Source organism: Myxocyprinus asiaticus, chromosome 37, assembly GCF_019703515.2.
Source record: "Myxocyprinus asiaticus isolate MX2 ecotype Aquarium Trade chromosome 37, UBuf_Myxa_2, whole genome shotgun sequence".
NCBI lineage: Eukaryota > Metazoa > Chordata > Actinopteri > Cypriniformes > Catostomidae > Myxocyprinus > Myxocyprinus asiaticus.
The window spans coordinates 19,351,282-19,371,366 of NC_059380.1; the positions used below are offsets into that span (position 1 = coordinate 19,351,282).

At 38.9% G+C, this 20,085-nt stretch overlaps 1 protein-coding gene across 5 annotated transcripts in view; it reads right to left on the reverse strand.

Moving 5' to 3' along the window:
- LOC127428240 (mitogen-activated protein kinase 14B-like) overlaps positions 1-20,085 on the reverse strand; it is a 45,295-nt gene that overhangs the window by 12,518 nt on the left and 12,692 nt on the right. For all 5 annotated transcript variants that reach the window (XR_007895065.1, XM_051676451.1, XM_051676453.1 and 2 more), the window contains 2 exons: positions 5,490-5,548; positions 979-1,090 (listed from right to left, as the gene is read on the reverse strand). Coding sequence is in view for 4 of the 5 variants with exons in the window: in XM_051676451.1 (XP_051532411.1) it covers positions 979-1,090; positions 5,490-5,548 (171 nt within the window). In the remaining variant the exon portion in view is untranslated. The remainder of the gene's footprint in view (positions 1-978; positions 1,091-5,489; positions 5,549-20,085) is intronic.

Below are 20,085 nucleotides of genomic sequence, written 5' to 3' on the forward strand. Positions count from 1 at the left end.
GAATAGAAGAATATCTCAGCTCTGTAAATCCATACAATGCAAGTGAATAGTGACCAAAGCACTGAAGCTCCAAAAAGGATATAAAGGCAGCATGAAAGTAGTCCATACTACTCCAGTGGTTTAATCCATGTCTTCTGAAGCGATCCAATAGAGTTGGGGTGAGAACAGACCAAAATATAACTCTTTTTTCCATATAAATCTCATCATCAGCAGACTCCTTGGCGATCATGACTTCAAGCTCGATTACACTTCATAGCGGCATCTAGCGCTCTGCGCACGCATCAAGCACTAGGAAGTATAATCGAGCTTGAAATCATGATTGTGTCTAGAGACTGCAATGGCAAGATGTACAGTGAAAAAGGAGTTATATTTTGGTTTGTTTTTACCCAAATCTGATTAGATCATTTCAGCAGGCATGGATTAAACCACTGGAGTCGTATATGGATTACGTTTATGCTGCCTTTATGTACTTTTTAGAACTTCAAAGTTTTGGTCACCATTCACTTGCATTGTATGGACCTACATAACTGAGATATTCTTCTAAAAATATTTCTTTGTGTTCAGTTGAGGAAAGAAAGTCATACACATCTGGGATGGCATGAGGGTTGGTAAATGATGAGAGAATTTTCATTTTTGGGTGAACTATTCCTTTAACAGCAGAACGGAGACCTCCGTCATACTCTAGATGAAAGTATTAAGAACACTGCAAGGTTCTCTCTTAAAATAACATCAGAAAGACTGAATTACTGTATTTGTACAGTAGAATAATCAACAGCAGCCTGAAAGAAAGCTTTAAAGTGATACACTATCAACTGTCATTGTATGGAAGTCAGGGATTGCAACATTCTTTAAAACATCTGCTTTTTTGTCATATGGGTTTGGAACGACATTCTGAATTTTCATTTTTTGGGTGAACTATTCCTTTAAATCAAGCCAGTACAGCTTGGCAAAAAAATGTACGAGTGGGCGGGGCCTAACCTTCAATCCTCGTAGGATCTGGTAAATGAGGAATTGGACGTGATCGTCTGTCAACTTCTGACACTTGACGATATTGTTGAGGTCTGCGCCCATGAGGTGAGTCACCAAGTACCTGTTCAAAAAAGCAAGTCATCATGACACAGCAACTTCAATGTTGCAAATCAACTTTTTCAACTTTCTAAAGGAAAAAAACAGCTAAATTTCAAGTAGGCCTTTACTATAGTACTATAGTATATTTTTCACACTCAAACCATCATTGCAACCAGACCACTGGATAAATACTAGCATAGAGCACTAACACAGAAGGAAAAAGGGGAGTGGCTATTAGTCCTGAGTGGCATCCAGCACAACCAATCAGCCTGCAGCCCCACAAATGGGAACACTGGAATGTTTCTGGTGTGGGGCCAGCTGGGCACAATGTTGCCTGCTAACAGCTCTGCTGAACTGTGAAAGGAATCCAAATGGCTCCCGGCTGACCCAACCATGAGCACAATCATTAAACTTAACAAGCATGAACGCCTTGCTGCGCTGCGCTCTCGTAACACTTAAGACAAACACTTTGGGTACAACAACTAAATGATGGTGTAAATGCATTCCAATAAAGGTGAGCACTTATGGTGAGTGCATAAAGAATGGCACAGTTGACACTGAGTGTGTGCATTGCAACTGTACGCATATATGCGTTTCAAAATTATCTCTTGCCAAATGTGCCCTTCCCTCTTGCCCCAACTGGTTTGCTCCCTCTCATTCTGTAGGAGATTTTGGAGGCAGGGGTATTTAAAGGAGCATTATAGTATTCTTAGTTCTAGTTTGCATGCATCTTGCAGTTCTTGTGCAAAAGGTTGACACTGATATGCAGAACAGTGCTGCCCTTCGTCCTGAGTGTGTGTGTGCATGTATGTAACCTACCAGCTCCTGTTTCCACTCTCCTTACAGCCGAACACAACTTCACACTGGAGTTGTTGTTTGAAGGAAACTCGCTCTCTCTCTCTCTCTCTCTCTCTCTCTACCTCTTTCTCTCTCTCCCTGCAGTTGTGACCTCAGTTGGCTCTCTCGCTTGATTGAAATGTGCTCTACTGAGACTTGGGTCAACATTTTGGCAGTATACGAGACCGTAACATCCAACGATATGGACTGTTGTCCGTGTCTGCCTAATTGGCTAGCTCCTACGAAGTGGCAAAGTGATGAATTTGCACCAAAATACCATAGAGTTTGATTTGATATACAATCTTTGACATCAAAAACAAAGATATGGGAAGAGTGGGAAATGGCTTCAAAAGACAGTTTAAAGCTAAGCTAAACCCGGGGTTTAATAAGATGTAAAGCTTAGTGTCAAAAGCCTTCAAAACATACCTTAACAAGGCAATCTTGTCTATAATTCACTCTCTTTTGTATGTGTTGAATGTTTTAAGAGAGGGTTTTGTGAGGCAATAAGAGTTTGCAGATTATTGCCCACGTACTGTAAGGAAATTATGCTGAGCGGATAAAGTCCTGTTGCCATGGTAACTGCGGGTATTCCCAACACGTGCATGGCCACGATGTTCTTCACCAATCCTGTAGCAGAAGAACTCTGCTGGAAGTAACCAGGGCTGCTTTTCAACTATCACTCTGACAATGCAAGACATTTGAATGTTACCAGATTTTACATGTCTTTCAACACACAATGGGCAAACCATCAGTGTTTCAGGAGACTCATTTTTGTTTGTTAGCTTGTTTGTGATTTAATGGCATGCCAGTGTCCATGGCTTTTAATGGTGAAAAACAAGTTGAAATTAAAGGTATTGTGATTAAAAATCTATATAAGGTTTTTAAGATCTATCTTTGCTCACTTAAATTTCATTCTGCCTCAGACTATGTATATCGGGTGATGGGGTGGTTATTAAAGTAGTTGACAAATATACAAAAAGCTGGGTCCAAACTAGTGTAATGATTGGAAGACAGATAATTCTTAGAGGATAGAAGTTAAAAGGCGCTCCCTCATTTAAAAAATGGTTCATCGAATTGGGCAGGGTGGTGGCATTTGAAAAGATGTCATATAAACAGCTTGGTAGATTAGACGTCTATGGTAAGAAATGGGACAAATACTTGACATTTCTGGAAGACTCTTAGTGAGAACCATGTGGAGAGAAACATGCTTATGGTCAAATTATGGTCGTTTATTTGTATCTTTTTTATTCTTTGTTTGTTTGTATAAATGTGTGTATCTCAGGCTTTGACCACAGGGATAAATGGAGGTTAAAAGTTGATTCTATGTATATATGTTTTGCTTTGTTCTGTTTCATTTGTGGGAATCAATAAAAAGTGTTAAATCGCAAAAAAGATCTATCTTTGCTAAAAACTCAAACTGATTCGGGCCAAGGTCTTTTCAAAAGTGTTAGCTGAATAAAACAATTTCCTTTAGACTCATTTAAACACTAATTTGCCAATGCATTCATGCAAACAACGGACCAAAAACGATGTTGTAAATTGAAAACTTTGACGCAACGGGAGTACATTAAATGGAATACTGTAATGACACTTTTCATGATTAGTTTATTGCAGCAGCTGTAACTTTTGTCTCGATAATTTTTCCAGTTAATTATGCAGCCCTAACATGTGACTTGAGCATCATATTCCAAGTCTTCTAAAGGTAAATTGCACTGAACGTTAAGATTTTCACTTAAAATAACTTGAATTCTGGTTTGTTTCTTACCAAAAACCAACCCTACACCTTCAGAAGACAGGTTTGGAATGGGTTTGGAATGACATTAGTGCGAGTAAATTATTACAGAACTATTCCTTTAAGCTTTTATTGAGCAATGCATGCTTGGACAATGACACCAACACACTAAATAATTAGATGGGAAAACACAGTTGGCAGCTGCACCTAAAGCCCAGTGCACACTGTGCGATTTGTTTTCTTGTCCTTTACTGCACATCAGATTGCACAATATGACCGGATATGTTCCCAATAGGTTCTACATCAGTCGTCGTAGGAGCAGTCACACTGCAGGACTACATCCCAAAATTTCTGAAATTCGTCAGATAGTGATTTTCCGATTAATTACGACCTTCATTTGAACAATTCTGATATCATTCTTAAATGCCAAGATCGTTCTTTTACTCCATGCACAACTCTAAGTAAATCACTCATATATGCGACAAAATTTTGCACTATGTATGCAATTTCAAGGCATGTTTATAGAATTGATGGAATACATGGAATTTGTTCATTTTAAAAATCTAAAATGTGACCGACGTGATGAAAACCTAATGATGAAATAATTGTTTTACAATATTTTCGTAATGTACCAAGTTAGAAGGTCAGAATTAACAGCATTAGCTATATTAGAAAGAATTTCAGTAACACTTTACAATAAAGTTCCATTTGTTAATATTAGTTAACAACATTAGTTAATATGAACTAACTATGAACAAGTCTACTTTTATTAACTAACATAAACAAAGATTAATAAATACTGTAAAAAAAAATATGTATAGTTCATTGTTAAGTTATGATACCTAATGCATTAACTAATGTTAAAGGGATAGTTCACTCAAAAATGAAAATTCTCAAATGTTTTACTCACCCTCATGCCATTCCAAGTGTGAACGACTTCTTTCTTTTAGAAGAATATTTCACCCACACCTATCATCATATCATTTTTGAAGATATTGATTTAACCACTGGAGTTATATGGATTACTTTTATGCTGACTTATGTGATTTTTGAAGCTTAAAAATGTTGCCAACCATTCACTTGCATTGTATGGACCTACAGAGCTGAAATATTCTTCTAAAAACTTCATTTGTGTTCTGCTGAAGAAAGAAAGTCAAACATCTGGGATGGCATGAGGGTGAGTAAATGATGAGAGAATTTTCATTTTTGGGTGAACTATCCCTTTAATGAATGGAATATTATTATAAAGTGTTACCAACATTTCTTTTAGATGCAAGCAAGATGGACATTATGAAATATACCCAAAATAAACAGAATCTAATCAAATAGAAATTCAATTGTAATCGAGAGCTTGTAAATGGGAATCAAATCGGGAAATCTGTATCAACACCCAGCCTTATCACCAGAGGCTAAAATGAGTCGAAAAGGCACTTTATCGGCCATCTGCGACCATGCTGATTCTGCATTACAGATACAATTCCCAAGTTTTTCTCAGACCTCAAATTCAAGACCAAAATCATACCATGTGGACCAGGCTTCATTCATAAATGTGTGTCTGCTGTGATTTTTTTATTATTTTTTATGGCGGCCTTTCCCTGTCACTTTGCCCAGGAACTGGAATTGGAGATTGAGCATCTCTGAAATACAAGCAACTATAATGTCACACAAAAATCCCCTATCAACCTTTCACAAGATTTCTTGGAATGGGTACAGAGGAGAATAAAAGATTCATCAGAGAAATCTGATTATAAATAAGATCAGTTGACAACTACATCTCTGGAGCCTGAAGAGCATCCAAGAGTCGCAATTTGTTTTCACATGTTTCAGATGTGGTGGAATGGCAAATACTCACACGTCATTGAATTCTTCTAGGCTGGTGGAGGGTGAGAAAACATTGAGGAGGCCGATTACCTGAAACAAAACAATCAGGGTAAATCATTGTTGTATTAAAACAAAAAGATCACATCCTGGAATCTGGCTCTGTTTTGTGAGCATGCATTTCTACAACTTTAACTTATTAAAGTCATATTTTATTTTTATCATTAGTCATTATTACTCATTATTTTAACTCACTTTAAGTTACTTTGGATAAAAGCATCTGCTAAAGGAAAAAATTTAAATGTGCAACTGGAGGTGTGATGTAAAATACACTGAATGAATTGTGATGCAAACATATAGCATTAAAATGTATGGTTGTCATCCCATTTCCTTCCTATTCATTAAAAAAAAAGCCTTCAGTTATATTTTTAGGTTAGCTTTTGATTAATATATTTTAAGTCTTTTTAGTCATTGCATTACATTTTTTTTTTTTTTTTTAGTATTTTGCTACTTTACATTTTTTTTTTTATTCTAAATTAATTCTTGTTGTTTTTCAGTTTATTTGTATTGTTTTGAGTTTTTTTTTTTTTACTTGTTTATCTTTTTATACTCTGACATGTGTAGCACTTAATTTCTTGTAAGAAAGGTGCTATATAAACAATTAATTATTATTAATATTCAATATTATTATTATTTTTATTCATTTAAAGCTGAAGTGTGTAATTTCTATGCCAGTTGCATCAATGAAAATAATAATAATGATGATAAACAAGTTTCATGAACACCCCCATTTACTATTGGTCGGACATAGTACCGCCTGAAACTCATGCCATTTGTTGAGTCAATGCTTTGACTGTGCCACACAGCCACAGTGGTTAAATATTTCAGAGGTTTCAACCTACAAATGATGTAGTTATAGTTGTCCCTTCATATTAAACTGGGAGAAAAAAAACTAATTGAAAAAAGTAAACAATACTTCTAAAATGACAGACTATGCATAAAAACAAAAGTCCAAATACTATCAATGCAGGCTATAGACCTGTTCAGCCGTGAAGTCAATTTGTGGCCAAATTCTCCATGGGTTCCTTCTGGACATTTTTAGAATGGCAGTTTTGGATTTATGCGTAAAATAAGGTCTGTGGTAAACATTACTAGAAGATACGTGGAAGTTTTGTTCAACAACATAAATTACACTTTCATACCTCAAATGTAAATTTTGAAACCACTGTGTGTTTTCTTTAAAAGTATGTTGTTTCAATGCAGCTTCAAAATTCATGTTTAAGGTATGACTGTGTGTACTTTTTGTTGAAGAGCAAAACATATGTTTTAGAACAAAAGGTCCATGCATCTTCAAGTAAAGTTTACTACAAACCTTAATCTACTTATAAATCCTAAATTGTCATTATAAAAACCCATAAAAAATCCTAAGGGATCCCATGGCTTGAAAATGCTAATTCTCTTCAGGGTTTTTGGACTACAACCTGAACAGCTCAATAGGGCAAGGAAAAAAGCTTCCGTGATGACTATCAGTGTTTTCTTGATGTTTGTATGCATGTGGCCCAATGTGGTTCTTTAGTGGAAAATGATCACACAATGTTAAATTTGATGCTTCCACTGTACATCCTCACATGTACAATTTTGTGTGGGTATCACCTTTATCTCTTGCTCTGCACCAAGAGTGGGTATCAACTTTATCTCTTGCTCTGCACCAAGAGTGGGTGGATTTCGTACTAGTTGCACTGTCAATGCATTAGTGCTATCTAGGAGTAACATTGTGCTTCTTGGTCAAACTTGGTTAACAATGCAAAGTGACATGCAGAATACAAATTGCAAGAACAGTTGACCTCTGGCAACCTATGGTTAAAGGAATGTTCTGGAGAGTTGCGTGGTGCCATGCGAGGGTCGGACGTGTGAATGGCGAGCTCTGTGCACTTTGCTAGTTTTTAATACTTTTTGTGTCATAAACTGGTGAGATTCGACACCGGTTAAAAGACACTTATGTGCTCAAGCTGATGCCCCTGACAAGGCCACAGACCGGGGACTCAGTTTGGCTGGTGCGGTGGGAAAGATCCAGCGTCAACTGTTGAGCATGTCAGCAATGTTGGCGAAGGTCGTTGCTGACTTGGAGGATATTGCAGTAATTCGTCAATCAATCATTTCCATGGAGACAAAGTTCTCTGAGTTGGATACAAGAATGGGGGATGTTGAGAAACGGATCGATTATCTGGAGTCATCAGAGAGGGAATTAGCTGCTAACCCGCTAGCGACCAAGACAGACTTGGAGTGCGTTTGGGAAAAGTTGGAAGACCTTGAGAATCGTAACCGGTGAAACAAAGTCCAAATTGTTGGAATTCCTGAGAACGAAGAAGGCCGAGATATGGTGAAATTCCTAGACAAGCTCTTCCCGAGTCTGCTAGACATAACAGGCCATAAGCTGGAAATCGAGCGAGCTCACAAAGTTCCGGCTCGGAGATCCGCAGAGGGAGACAGGCCACGAAAAATTCTGGCCAAATTTCTGAGATCATCCAATAAAGATCTCGTGTTACGTGAGGCAAGGAATAAAGGAAGGCTTTCTTGGAAGAACCACAGCATTTTCTTGTTCCCAGACTTTGCGAATTTGACAAGAGAGAAACATGATCGATTCAAGGAATGCAAGAATGGAAGGTCGCTTTTGCACTGATGTTCCCGGCCAAATTGAGAATAGATACTAAGGATGGCCCAAACAATTTACATGCCCACAGCAAGCTATGTCCTTCATAAAGTCAATGGACTGAGTAAGTTATTGTGTGATTCTCACGTTGCAGCCGAGTGGACCTGACTCGCTGAACATTCACTTGACTGTCCGAGGAAGCTGGGCACCTTTTTTGTTTATTTTTATGCTGGTTCTGCCTAGCGGCTGGAGTTTGTTTTGTGTAGTAACACTCCTTCGGGAAAGTTTGTGGATGAATCTGCACGTTCTTTGTGCTTATGCCACTTATTGGCTGGAGTTTGTTTTGTGGAGTATTTTTTTGCAGGTCATTGGAATGATTAGGTCATCTAATGCACTCATGAAACAACCGGCACACTGAACATTCATTTGACTGTCCAAGGAAACTGAATGGCTTTTTTTGTGTGTGTGTGCTGGTTCTGCTAGAGGCTGGAGTTTGTTTTGGGGAGGAACACACCTTCGGGGCAGTTATGCGGATGAATCTACACATTCTTTGTGTTTATTCTGCCTATTGGCTGGAGTTTGTTTAATAGATTTTCTTCTGTTATGTAATTCTGTCTCACAAAATTTGTATAGAAACACCGGACTTGAGCAATCTGATGGCAAAGTTGTCGCGGGGGCTCTCGTAGGCGTACATGGACTGTTTGAGTTTAGAGGGGTGGACACCGGTTGGCGCTGTCGTGTGCGGGGTTAATGCGCATGTTTTTCTTTTTTCTGTTTGTTTGGTTCGGAGGGAAGTTTGGGGTTTGATTGTTGCACTAATGTTGGAATGTGGTCTTTATAACTTTATTTTTGACACACAATAAATTTTTTCTCATATGTCAAAATGTCAAATGTTAATATGAGTGGATTGTCTCTCTCCATGTGGAATGTGAATGGGTTGGGGCACCCCATAAAAAGAATGAAGGTTATTTCTCTTATTAAACGCAAGAAATATGATATAGTGTTTCTTCAAGAAACGGATCTTTCCCCGCAGGAAGCTGAAAAATTTGTGAGGATATGGGGTGGGCATGTTTTCTTTAGTGCAGGCTCAAGTAAGAGTAGGGGAGTCATTACATTGATAAGTAAACATCTGCAATTCAAATGTCTCAAACAGAGTAAAGATAAATTAGTCATTATTGTTTTAGCAGAAATTCAGGGGAAAAGGTTGATTTTGGCTAATATTTACGCACCTAACGCTGATGATCAGGGCTTTTTTTATAGATCTTGAAGGGATGTTGCAAGCCGCTGGCACCCCTCATGATATAATGTTGGGAGGAGACTTTAATCTATTGATGGACTCAGTCCTTGATCACAGTGAAGCAAAAGTGTGCAAGCCCCCTAGAGCAACACTGACACTTCACAGGATGTGTAAAAATCTTGGTCTTTTATACGATGGATTAAGTTACTTTATAGACACCAGGTAGTGGTGATACAAACAAATGGATTAATTTCCGATCATTTTATTCTGGATAGGGGCACCAGGCAGGGTTGCCCTCTTTCCCCATTATTGTTCTGTCTTGCCCTGGATCCATTAGCAGCTGCAATAAGAAGGGAAGATGATTTTCCAGGGGTGGTGGCGGGAGGTATGGCGAATATGCATTTGCTTTATGCTGATATTTTATTATTCGTCTCTGACCCCATTAGATCTATGCCTTGCCTCCACAGAATTATTAATTCATTTTCTAAGAGTCAATTGGTCTAAATCTGAAGCTTTGGCCCTGACAACGTACTGCCCAGTAATGGCTTTCAAGCCGGGCACCTTCCAGTGGCCTAAACAGGACATTAAGTATTTGGGCATTTTATTCCCAGCAAATCTGTCTGATTTAGTTAGAGTTCATTTTGACCCCTTAATAAAAAGGTTTTCAAGCGATGTGGGCAGGTGGGCTTCATTACATTTATCTATGATTGGGAAGGTTAATGTTATTAAAATGAATTGTATTCCAAAATTTAACTACCTGTTACAATCTCTCCCTGTAGTTGTCCCCCTCTCTTATTTCAAGCAATCTGATAGCATTGCGAAGTCCTTCATTTGGAATGGCAAACATCCCAGATTACATTTCAATAAGTTACGTAGGCCGATTCACAAAGGTGGGCTAGGACTACCCAAGATTATGTTTTATTATTATGCATTCGGTCTCAGGCATTTGGTCATTGGTGTAATAGTGGGGGTTTAATGTTAAATGTTATTCATTATATATATATGTTGTGGTTTTTTCTTTGTGATAAGTTTATGAATCAATAAAAATGTTAATAAAAAAAATAAATAAAAAAATTAAAAAAGGGGAATGTTCTTGGTGCAATACAAATTAATCTCTATGAACACCATCTGTGAAATTCTGTCATTGAGCAAAACAAATAATTTCCCTCAGTTTGTACAACTACTAAACGCCCAAGCCACTTTGAACAAGCTTCTATCATAGCGCTGATGAATGTGCAATGGATGTCAAGATTTTCACTGAAAAATGACTTACATTTCGTGTTCTTTCTCATAAAACCTATTGCATGCCTTCAGAAGACATGGAACATGACATGCGAGCAGTGTTAATTTTAACCCAAATTTACAACAACCACAGCCGCATATCCACATATCAGACCACTCATCAAGGTATTGTGAGGCATCTTTACTTCTTGTCGGATCACTCTGCGATCTCTACAAATAAGCTAATAAAATATTTTCAACTCAAATCAATGCTTCATGTGCATTTATTTATTTGGGAAGTATTCTTTTAATAAACTGGATAATGAGCAGTCAGACAGTCATTAAATTACAAAATAAACTCCAACAGAACTCCAATGCAAACCAGAGATGGATGTCAGTTGTTCAGCGTTTTATTTCTTCTCACATTATTACATAATTTAAATGTAAATTAACATTTTATTTCCATGTATTTATTTATTTAGTTAGTAGCCGTGTAATAAGCAGGATAATGTACAGTGAGCTGGTTGTTATCACAAAATAGACCCCTTAATAAATCCTTAATACACCCCTATCCCTAACATATCTTCAGTATGTTGTGGATATAGCTGATTAATCTCATATGTAGCCTATAAAGTATGCGTTTGAGTAAGATGATTAACTGGCAACTAGTAAAGCGCTTCAGTTTACCGATGTTCAACTCTTCTGCTCATGCACCTTAGATGGGGAAAACCCCAAAAAACCATTACTAGATCATTTGAATTAACAAGATTTTTCTTCTTTTTTTAAAGGGGTAATGAAATTATATTTTTTTTAGGGATGCACCGATCTGATACCTGGATTGGTATCGGCTCCGATACTGACGTTTTTAAACGGATCAGGTATCGGTCCGACGAGCCCAATCCAAATCTGATACTGTGTGTTAGTCACGTTCGTTACTGTCAAGCTCAAAAATTGACATAAAAGAACCATTAAAACACAATTAAAGTAGTTCATATGACTTGTGCATTTTATTCAAAGCCACTTGAAGACATGCGATAGCTCTGTGAATCACAAAAGGCTGTGTTTTATAAGTAAATATATAAAATGCACACGCAGCTCCAGCGCGTCAGTGAATGGCGCTGCTCTGTTTACACACACACTCGCGGCTATTTTTGGCCTTGAGTGCTACTCACGAACAACATCTCAGATGTAGATGCTCAATAGTTTGGTTCACTTATTTGCATTTAGAACGGCACCGGAGGTGCATTTTTACCAGAATTTGAATAAGAAGAGAATTAAACTACTGTGAACTTTCCTACAAACAGACACATACAGGACTTCCTGGAGAGTTCAGAATGTCAAAATAAAAGCATGAGGGTTTAAAAGTTAAAGGTGTTATGGAGGCAGAGGTATGAACTCAGTAGCAGGGTTTATTGAACAGATGATTGAAACAGTGATGTAAACATTGCAAGTAAATCCAGTTGAGCAGAGTGGCAAACAGCAGGTGAGTAATATCCACACAGGGTATAGACATGATGAACAGATTACTCCCAACAATCTTATGATACTTGCAGGCAATAATGAAGACACAGGTATGTTTGACATAGTAGAAAGGTCTGGAGTCTCAGAGATAATGGCTCATTTGGAAGGATGCATCCTCCGGAGGTCGCATTTGTCAGCCGCATACGACATCGAGGCTGTCTCGTTTCATTTTTTTTTTTTATTATTTTATTTGTTTTTATTGGGAATGCAAAAAAGGTTAACAGTTGTATAAATGTAAGTGCATATACATAAAAGGCATTGATAATAGATAAAAATTAAGAAAAAGACAAAAAAACCAAACAAATACACCTCGATGACGTATGCGGCCGACAAATGTGACCTCGGGAGGATGCAGCCTTCCAAACGAGACACAGCCACTATCGATGAAAACAGACAAAGACTGTGTGTGAAAGCGGGGGTATATATGCAGTCCTTGATTAGCCACTAATGATGTGCAGGTGTGTGTAATCAGAACTCAGGGGAGAGAGAGCGCTGTGATGGCAGTGAGGAAAAAAGAGAGAGAGAGACCGGTGGATCCGTGACAAAAGGTGCATGATTGAGATATATTACTATTATTATCATTTGTTTACAAATTATAATAATATTTAAGTTGAATGGGTTCCAAAAAAATAACCGTGAATGAAAAGTGAGCTGATATCTTACAACTAAACTGAACAAAAAAAAAGAGATCTGAATCCTTTAAAAGTCCAGATACAAGTTGAAAATATTTTGCAAAAAAAAAAAAAAAGAAAAAAGGCTTCTTTTCTACTTATACTGGAATTACTGTTAATTTTGCTGCTACATTATCCAGTATACTAGTTAATAATAAAGTGTTTCTTAATAAGCTATACATTTATATTGAAATAATGTGTAGTTAGAGGTTTGTGTTTCTTTACATATTAAAGAGCACACCCAATTAGTTCCACACAATAATGTAAAGATATTCTAAACTGATTATGCAAAAGACAACACTGGTATCGGATTGGGATCGGCCGATACCGAGATTCCCGATATCGGAATCGGAAGAGGAAAAAGTGTTATCGGTCTATCTCTGATTTTTTAAAATAATTTTATTATCTTCCCTGAGGTCCACTGATAATGTCAGTAAAGTTTTTTGCACCAAAACTGTCATAGTTTAATAATAGCTAAATGAACATTTTCCACCCTGCTTCTGTCTGGTTTTGGCCTCAGCGTCTCCTTTAATCTTCAATGTAAACGCCCACTGTTCTGATTGGCTAACATCCTGCAGCCCCTAAAATTCAGCCATATTTGAAACTCAATCGGAAGAGAATAAACAAGCTCTCCACAACTTTATAAAACTTCATTTCATGGTTTACACACAACGCACATCCAACACATTTCATCCATGTATATTACACTGTTCACTCAAGCACATCAGCAACATAACTATCAAACAGTCATGAAATATGAAATATTCATGAATTAAACTGTTTACTCACGATTTTGCAGTCAAGTCCAAGTGTTTTTAACTGCCCAGTTCTTCAATAACAGTTCCTTTGCAACACTTGAATCGTATTATGAATGGTTCACAAGCAGTCCACGCTGATATTCGCACATACACAGTCCATAGCACGATGAATAAAGACATCCAGCTAGTGCTAGTTTACATAAACCAACAATTTAAAATAGCGCAGATGGGTGCAAGAACAGCAAGCAGAGCAGCTGAATGAAACTGAATGGCATCTCCGTTTCTGAATTGTAACTTTTAAAAGTGGTGCAATAAAGATGACAATGGTAAAAGACGTCTGTGTAATGCAAGTTATATGCACAAAAAAAAAACTTCAAAATAGTCCAGATGGGTCCCCTTTGATATTCAAAAATGCTAGGAAAGAACAGCTTGTTTTTTTATTACAATCTTGGATCGACGCCGTCTGCCAGATACTTCAGTTGTTTGTAAAATGAATAGGGATGATCGATTTCTGATGAGCCAATCTGTTCAGACATTTGAAAGTTATTAAACGCTAACATCTGTAAGAAATAGGCCTACATAGTACTAGGGATTGTGAATGTGCAAGCATCCAGTAAAGACTTGTATGAGAGAGTGAGAAGTGGGTGGCTCTGATCCAGCATAGAGTTACACCCACGCACAAACAGGGCTCTGTACTCTGGCCACAAGGCAAAAAAATGCAAGGACTTCTTTTCTTCTATGCAAAAACACGTTGAGTGCCTTGACAACAGCAAGCAAATAAGATCGGCACTTCAGTGGAACTGCCATATGCCAGCCTCGAAAACAACAACCAGCTCTTTAATTCTCTTTTGACCTTGGGCAAAAGGTCATGTCAGTGTTATCCAAACCGATGCAAGCCATTTCAAACCAAAGGCCAGATAATTATCTTATTATCTGTCACAGAGCTGCTCAAAAAAGGGAAATAATTCAATCAAAATAAGGAACACATTATGCAGTAACCATGCACCATCATTCCCCACACCCTCGTTAGCTCACAGACAGCAATCAATAGAGTTTCATAATACACAGACGAATCCCCCACTGTGATCTGTGCTGTCAAAGGATGTGTGCTAACTTTAATCATTGTGAAAGAGGAAGGAGAGGAAGTATCAGATCATGTGTAAAAGAAAAGAGCAGTATGCAGATTCTGTTGGACAGGCGAGTTTTGATTTGGTGAGGCAACTGCTTTTTTTATTTACTAGACATAGTAGAGAGGGAACAAGAAATCAGAGGGTAAAGATAGGGAGGAAGGTATGGTGGCCGTGAAGTGCAAAACAAAACAACAAATCTAAAAACACAACGGCAAATCCAAAGACAAAATAACAATTCAGAAACAACAACAAATCAGAAAAAACACAACATCAAATCCAGAAACAAAACAACGGCAAGACAGAAAACACAACAGCAATTCAGTCAAAACAGAAAGGGTAGGTACCATTGCTTCTCAACTGATTTGCTGTGTGGAGAATACCTAGTCCTATCCTCAGGACTGGTCTCTGCAACCTTGAGCGATTATTTCAAAATTAATTCCAAATGCTCAATTACTGAAAATTGTGAGTGGTTTGTCACGCAGTAAAACAGTATTGGGTCACTTTATAACACAGAGAGCAAAAACAGCGAGCAGGAAAAGATAGTTTTAGGTACGATGTTCATCTACGGTGTGTAAGGGACCATCTAAAAATTCCACCAACTGCGCTAAAACACTTGTGTTCAAGCGTTCATTCAATTGACTTGCATGATCTAACATAACAAACACTGTTATTAAAAAAGCATTTTCTCATTCTAAAGGTTGCTGTAGACTACCAGCGTGATGTCTCACTTTCTACATTTGAAGCCAGCATGCCAATTTATTAGGGGTGCACGGATCGATCGGCCACCGATCTAAATTGGCCAGTCTTCGTCTTAAGTCTGTGATCGGCAATTGGCCGATCGTGCCTAGAATCAGGGCCGATCTTTTTTGCAGCACGCAGGGAATTACACATACACTGCTACTCTAATGAATGAGCAGTTTCTCAGCCCATGATGCATGACAGTGTGGCCTCTGGAGGGTGAATTGTTGGCAATTTTAAGTATTCAAGAGTTTAAACTTTCAGACATGCTGTTATTCAGATGAATCTGCAGGTTTGGTTTTAAAAATGTGTAAGAATTACACGTGTATGAATATTATGTTGCCCATTTTCTAGAGTCATTACAGTAGTAATTCTGACTCGTTGCACTGTGAGCACTGAGAGGATAAAAAGACTGCAAACAGGTATAAAAATGAATTATCCAAATAAACAAGCGTATACAAATATGAGCATGCGTGTGTGGAGGCGAGGACGTAGTCGAGCGTTCGTCTGGGGAGAGAGGAAGCGGTAAGGGTTTTCACTGGAGATGAATTGCTGGTAATTGCTGTTTTTACGTTCGCAGTGAGAGACGGGGGGAATAAAAAGGGGCGGGTGAGGGAGAGGGTGAGGGAGAGAGAGCTCAGCTGTCAAGCTATGTGTGTTGGCCGCTGCCGTTTCCATTAGAGAACCTGTTGAGTGATTCATCTGAAGCTACACCATTGCGCATTCAAGCAAATGTTATTAATTTACCTTTGAGTTGTATTCGCTGTCTCCCGCTTCCTCATTCCTTGAATTTGTTAAACTGGTGCCAAAACCTGGGATTAGAGGAAGGAGGATACGCTGTCATGGAGTCGTTGTCGCTGGAGGAAGTCTTCCATTCCCTTGCCAGCATCCACCAGGGCCAACACCAAGCCCTCACTGATCTTTGGAAAGAGCAGCAGCAGCGTTTTGAGGTGCTCCTTAGGGCCCAGGAGGAGGACTGGCAGGTGCTGCAGAGCGCAGTACCCCAGGAGGGGGCGGCCACTGCGTCCCCGGCAGCAGTGCACCCCCACGTGATGCTCACCAAGATGGGGCATCAAGATGATCTGGAGGCATACCTTGAGCTCTTCAAGCATACCGCCAATGCTCTGAAATGGCCACCAAAACAGTGGGCAGTCCATCTTCTGCCGCTGCTGACCGGGGAAGCCCGGTAGCAGCCCAGAAGAACACCGCCAGCGCCTCTGCTCCTTGATTCTGAGCGAGGTCGGCCACCTGTTTGCCCTGCCGGCGGTGGGTGCTGGCCAAGGAGGACAGCGACACCAATGATGTCATCAACCTGGTGGTGTTGGAGCAGTTCGTCTCCCGGTTGCCGAAGGGGAAGTCCGAGTGGGTCCAGTGCCACTGAGCGGCGTCGCTGGACGAAGTGGTCCAGCTGGCGGAAGACCATCTGGCAGCGTAGGAGAGTCTCCTCTCCTGTTCGCTCTTCCCCTCTTTTTCCTTCCGTCCTGTCCCGTTTTCCCGGAAACAGGGAAACATTCCCCCAAGACCGGCTCCCCAGTCATGGGGGTTCCCTGCTCCAACAAACCCCATCTCTCCCCTCTCTTAGTCTCAGGTGAAGGAGTCCGCTGCCAGGAGTGTGGGTGGGAGGCTTGGGCCGGTCTGCTAGAGTTGTGGGGAGCCGGGTCTTGTCCGAGAGCAGTGCCCCGTAAAGGAGGTGGGAGCCTTGATCCAGATCCCCGACACCCCACAGACCGCCCCCGATTGAGCAGGGACGTACCAAATATCCGTGAATATTAAGGGGGTACATACTGAGCCTTGGAGGATTCAGGTTGTAATCAAACCTCCATTCATCAATGCTTGGTTCAAAATGGGGCATTGGAGGCAAATAAATGGGTGAAAGTGAAGTGTGTGCACGGGGATATTCATGATTATCCTATAGTGACCATCACAGTAATATTCCGGGGACAAAAGCATAATATTGAGGCGGTGGCTAGTCCTCGCCTCAAACATCCGCTAATTTTGGGAACTAATTGACAGGCTTTTCGATCATTATTGAAGGGGTTGTGTGCAGATGGGTCCTGTGAGAAAGTGAATCGGTGTGGGATGTGCAAAGCGCTGGCTGGGAAGGCGTGGCTTGGGCCGTCTGCAGCTGCTCCGTGTCAGGCTGACGCTGGGTAAGGGGAGGTGTCATCCTCCCCCACCCGTAGGGAATTCCGGTAGGGGATTTCCAGCTACAGCAGTCGCGATGAAACTCTGAGGCACGTGTCTGACCGAGTGATAGTGATTGATGCTCAATGTCTTCAGCCAGGCATCACACTCACTTATCCATATTTTTCAATAATAAAAGATCGGTTGTATAGTGTGACACAGGACACTCACACAAAGGAAGATACAACCCAGTTGTTGGTACCAAAGAGCCATCGGGAAATGTTATTCCAGGCGGCTCATCATAATATGATGGCAGGTCACTTGGGACAGGGGAAAACACTAAGCCATCTCATGGCCTGTTTCTATTGGCCTGGCATTCATGGGGATGTTCAACGGTGGTGTGCAGCATGCTGTGAATGTCAGCTGGTAAATCCGTCGGCTACCCCAAAAACGGCATTGCGCCTCCTCCCGTTGATCAAGTCGTTGAGTTGAGTTGTTAATAATACATTTATCTATGACTCCCGCTTCCTCATTCCTTGAACTTGTTACAACACAATGTAATGTGAGTCATGACAATCAGATGTTGTGTTGAACAATAGAGACTGTTTAAGCAATCATGAGCACTTTCAGCTTCACTCCCTTCAATATGCTCACTCGCGGTGTCAATCAAACATGCGCGCTCTCCAGGTGCACTTAATATCTCATCAGTCACTCATCTAAGCGCTATTCTGTGAGAATCCCAATTTAAATCAGATTAATGTTGGTCACATTACCAATAATCACAGCAATTACATTTTAACCATAATGGCACCAGATCTTCACGCATTTGCTACATAATTAGTGATAAATAATAATTAGCAAAAACGCCAAAGATAGTAAACAAATCATAGATATTAATGATTTCTCACTGGAGCAGTTTTAGAGCTTGTAATGGATATATTTTTCTTATTTTTGAACGTATCTCTGCTGTGTGTGATGCTCTCATGGTTTTACTGCTTACAAGTATGTCACAATGACCTTATGATATTGACAACAGAACTATTCATAACTGTTTCAAAACAAATAAATGTTAGCAATTCACAAATAATGTAATTTTAATGTAATTTTGGTAACTTTATACAAAGGTTCCATTCGTTAACATTAGTTAACAGGTGTCCTGAACAAACAATGAACAATACATTTTTACAGACTTTATTAATTGTAATGTTAGTTAATAAAATTACAATTGTTCATTGTTAGTTCATAGTACATTAACTAATGTTAACTAATACAACTTTTGATTTTAAAAATGTAATAGTATATGTTGTAACTAACATGAAGTTCATTAGTTCATGTTAACTACAGTAATGTTGTTAAATAATGTTAACAAATGGAATCTTTTTGTAAAGTGTTACCGTAATTTAACTGTGTGGGGCATAAACATAAAACTGCACATTATAACTTGCAAAAGTGTGGCAAAGGGCACTATAAAAAAAAAAGAAATCAGATCGGTATTGGCTTCAAATTTTCTGATGTACCACTACCTGTCACAGTTATTCACCGTTCTGTTCCAAGGACTCTTATTTTGATATAGTTTTTGTCTTCTGTCTTCAGTTTTCCCCAACTACATTTCCCATTATGCACTGCCCTCATCACTGCCATCTGTTCCCAATCCTCCTCACCTGTTCTCCATTCCTTCATCAGCACCTTTGTGTATAAATACCCTCTAGTTTGTTCCTTCCTTTGTCAGTTCTTAAATTGTTACTAGTAGGTTATGTATTGTTATGTTGAGTTGTTACTTTGTAGAGTTCCACTCCAGCACATTTCCTTGTGTGATTCCTTGTAAGAGATTTGTTCCACTCCAGCATGTTTCCTAGATTGATTCCTTGTATGCCATTTGTTCCACTCTAGTGTCTACCAATAAAAGACTGAAAAGTTACTCCTGCGTCTCCTCTCTTCCACTCCACTAACCAATGTTACACTACCAATTATGAGTAGTGTTCAATTATTTTAGAAAAAAAATTTGCTGAAATTTTACCAAGATATAATTTGTATATTGTTAAGTTTGTAGAAGTCTGCAATTAGATATGCTGATTTCTCTTTGTGAGATTTTTCCAGGATGTGGAATTATACATTTACAGTATTCAATTATTTTTTTAAATAAAAAAAAATACAAAATAAAAAAAACAATGTAAGTTAGTCATTTACACCACTGACAGCCTGCTACAACCTTTGTATGTAAAAATTACATCTTAATGAATTTTAGTGGTGTTTTTTCTAAAATAATTGAATACTGTATCCATATACAGTTGAAGTCAGAAGTTTAAATACACTTAGGTTGAAGTCATTAAAACTCATTTTTTAACCACTCCACAGATTTCATATTAGCAAACTATAGATTTGGCAAGTCTTTTAGGACATCTACTTTGTGCATGACACAAGTAATTTTTCCAACAATTGTTTACAGACAGATTGTTTCACTTTTAATTACTATATCACAATTCCAGTGGGTCATAAATTTACATACACTAAGTTAACTGTGCCTTTAAGCAGCTTGGAAAATTCCAGAAAATGATGTCAAGCCTTTAGAGAATTAGCTTC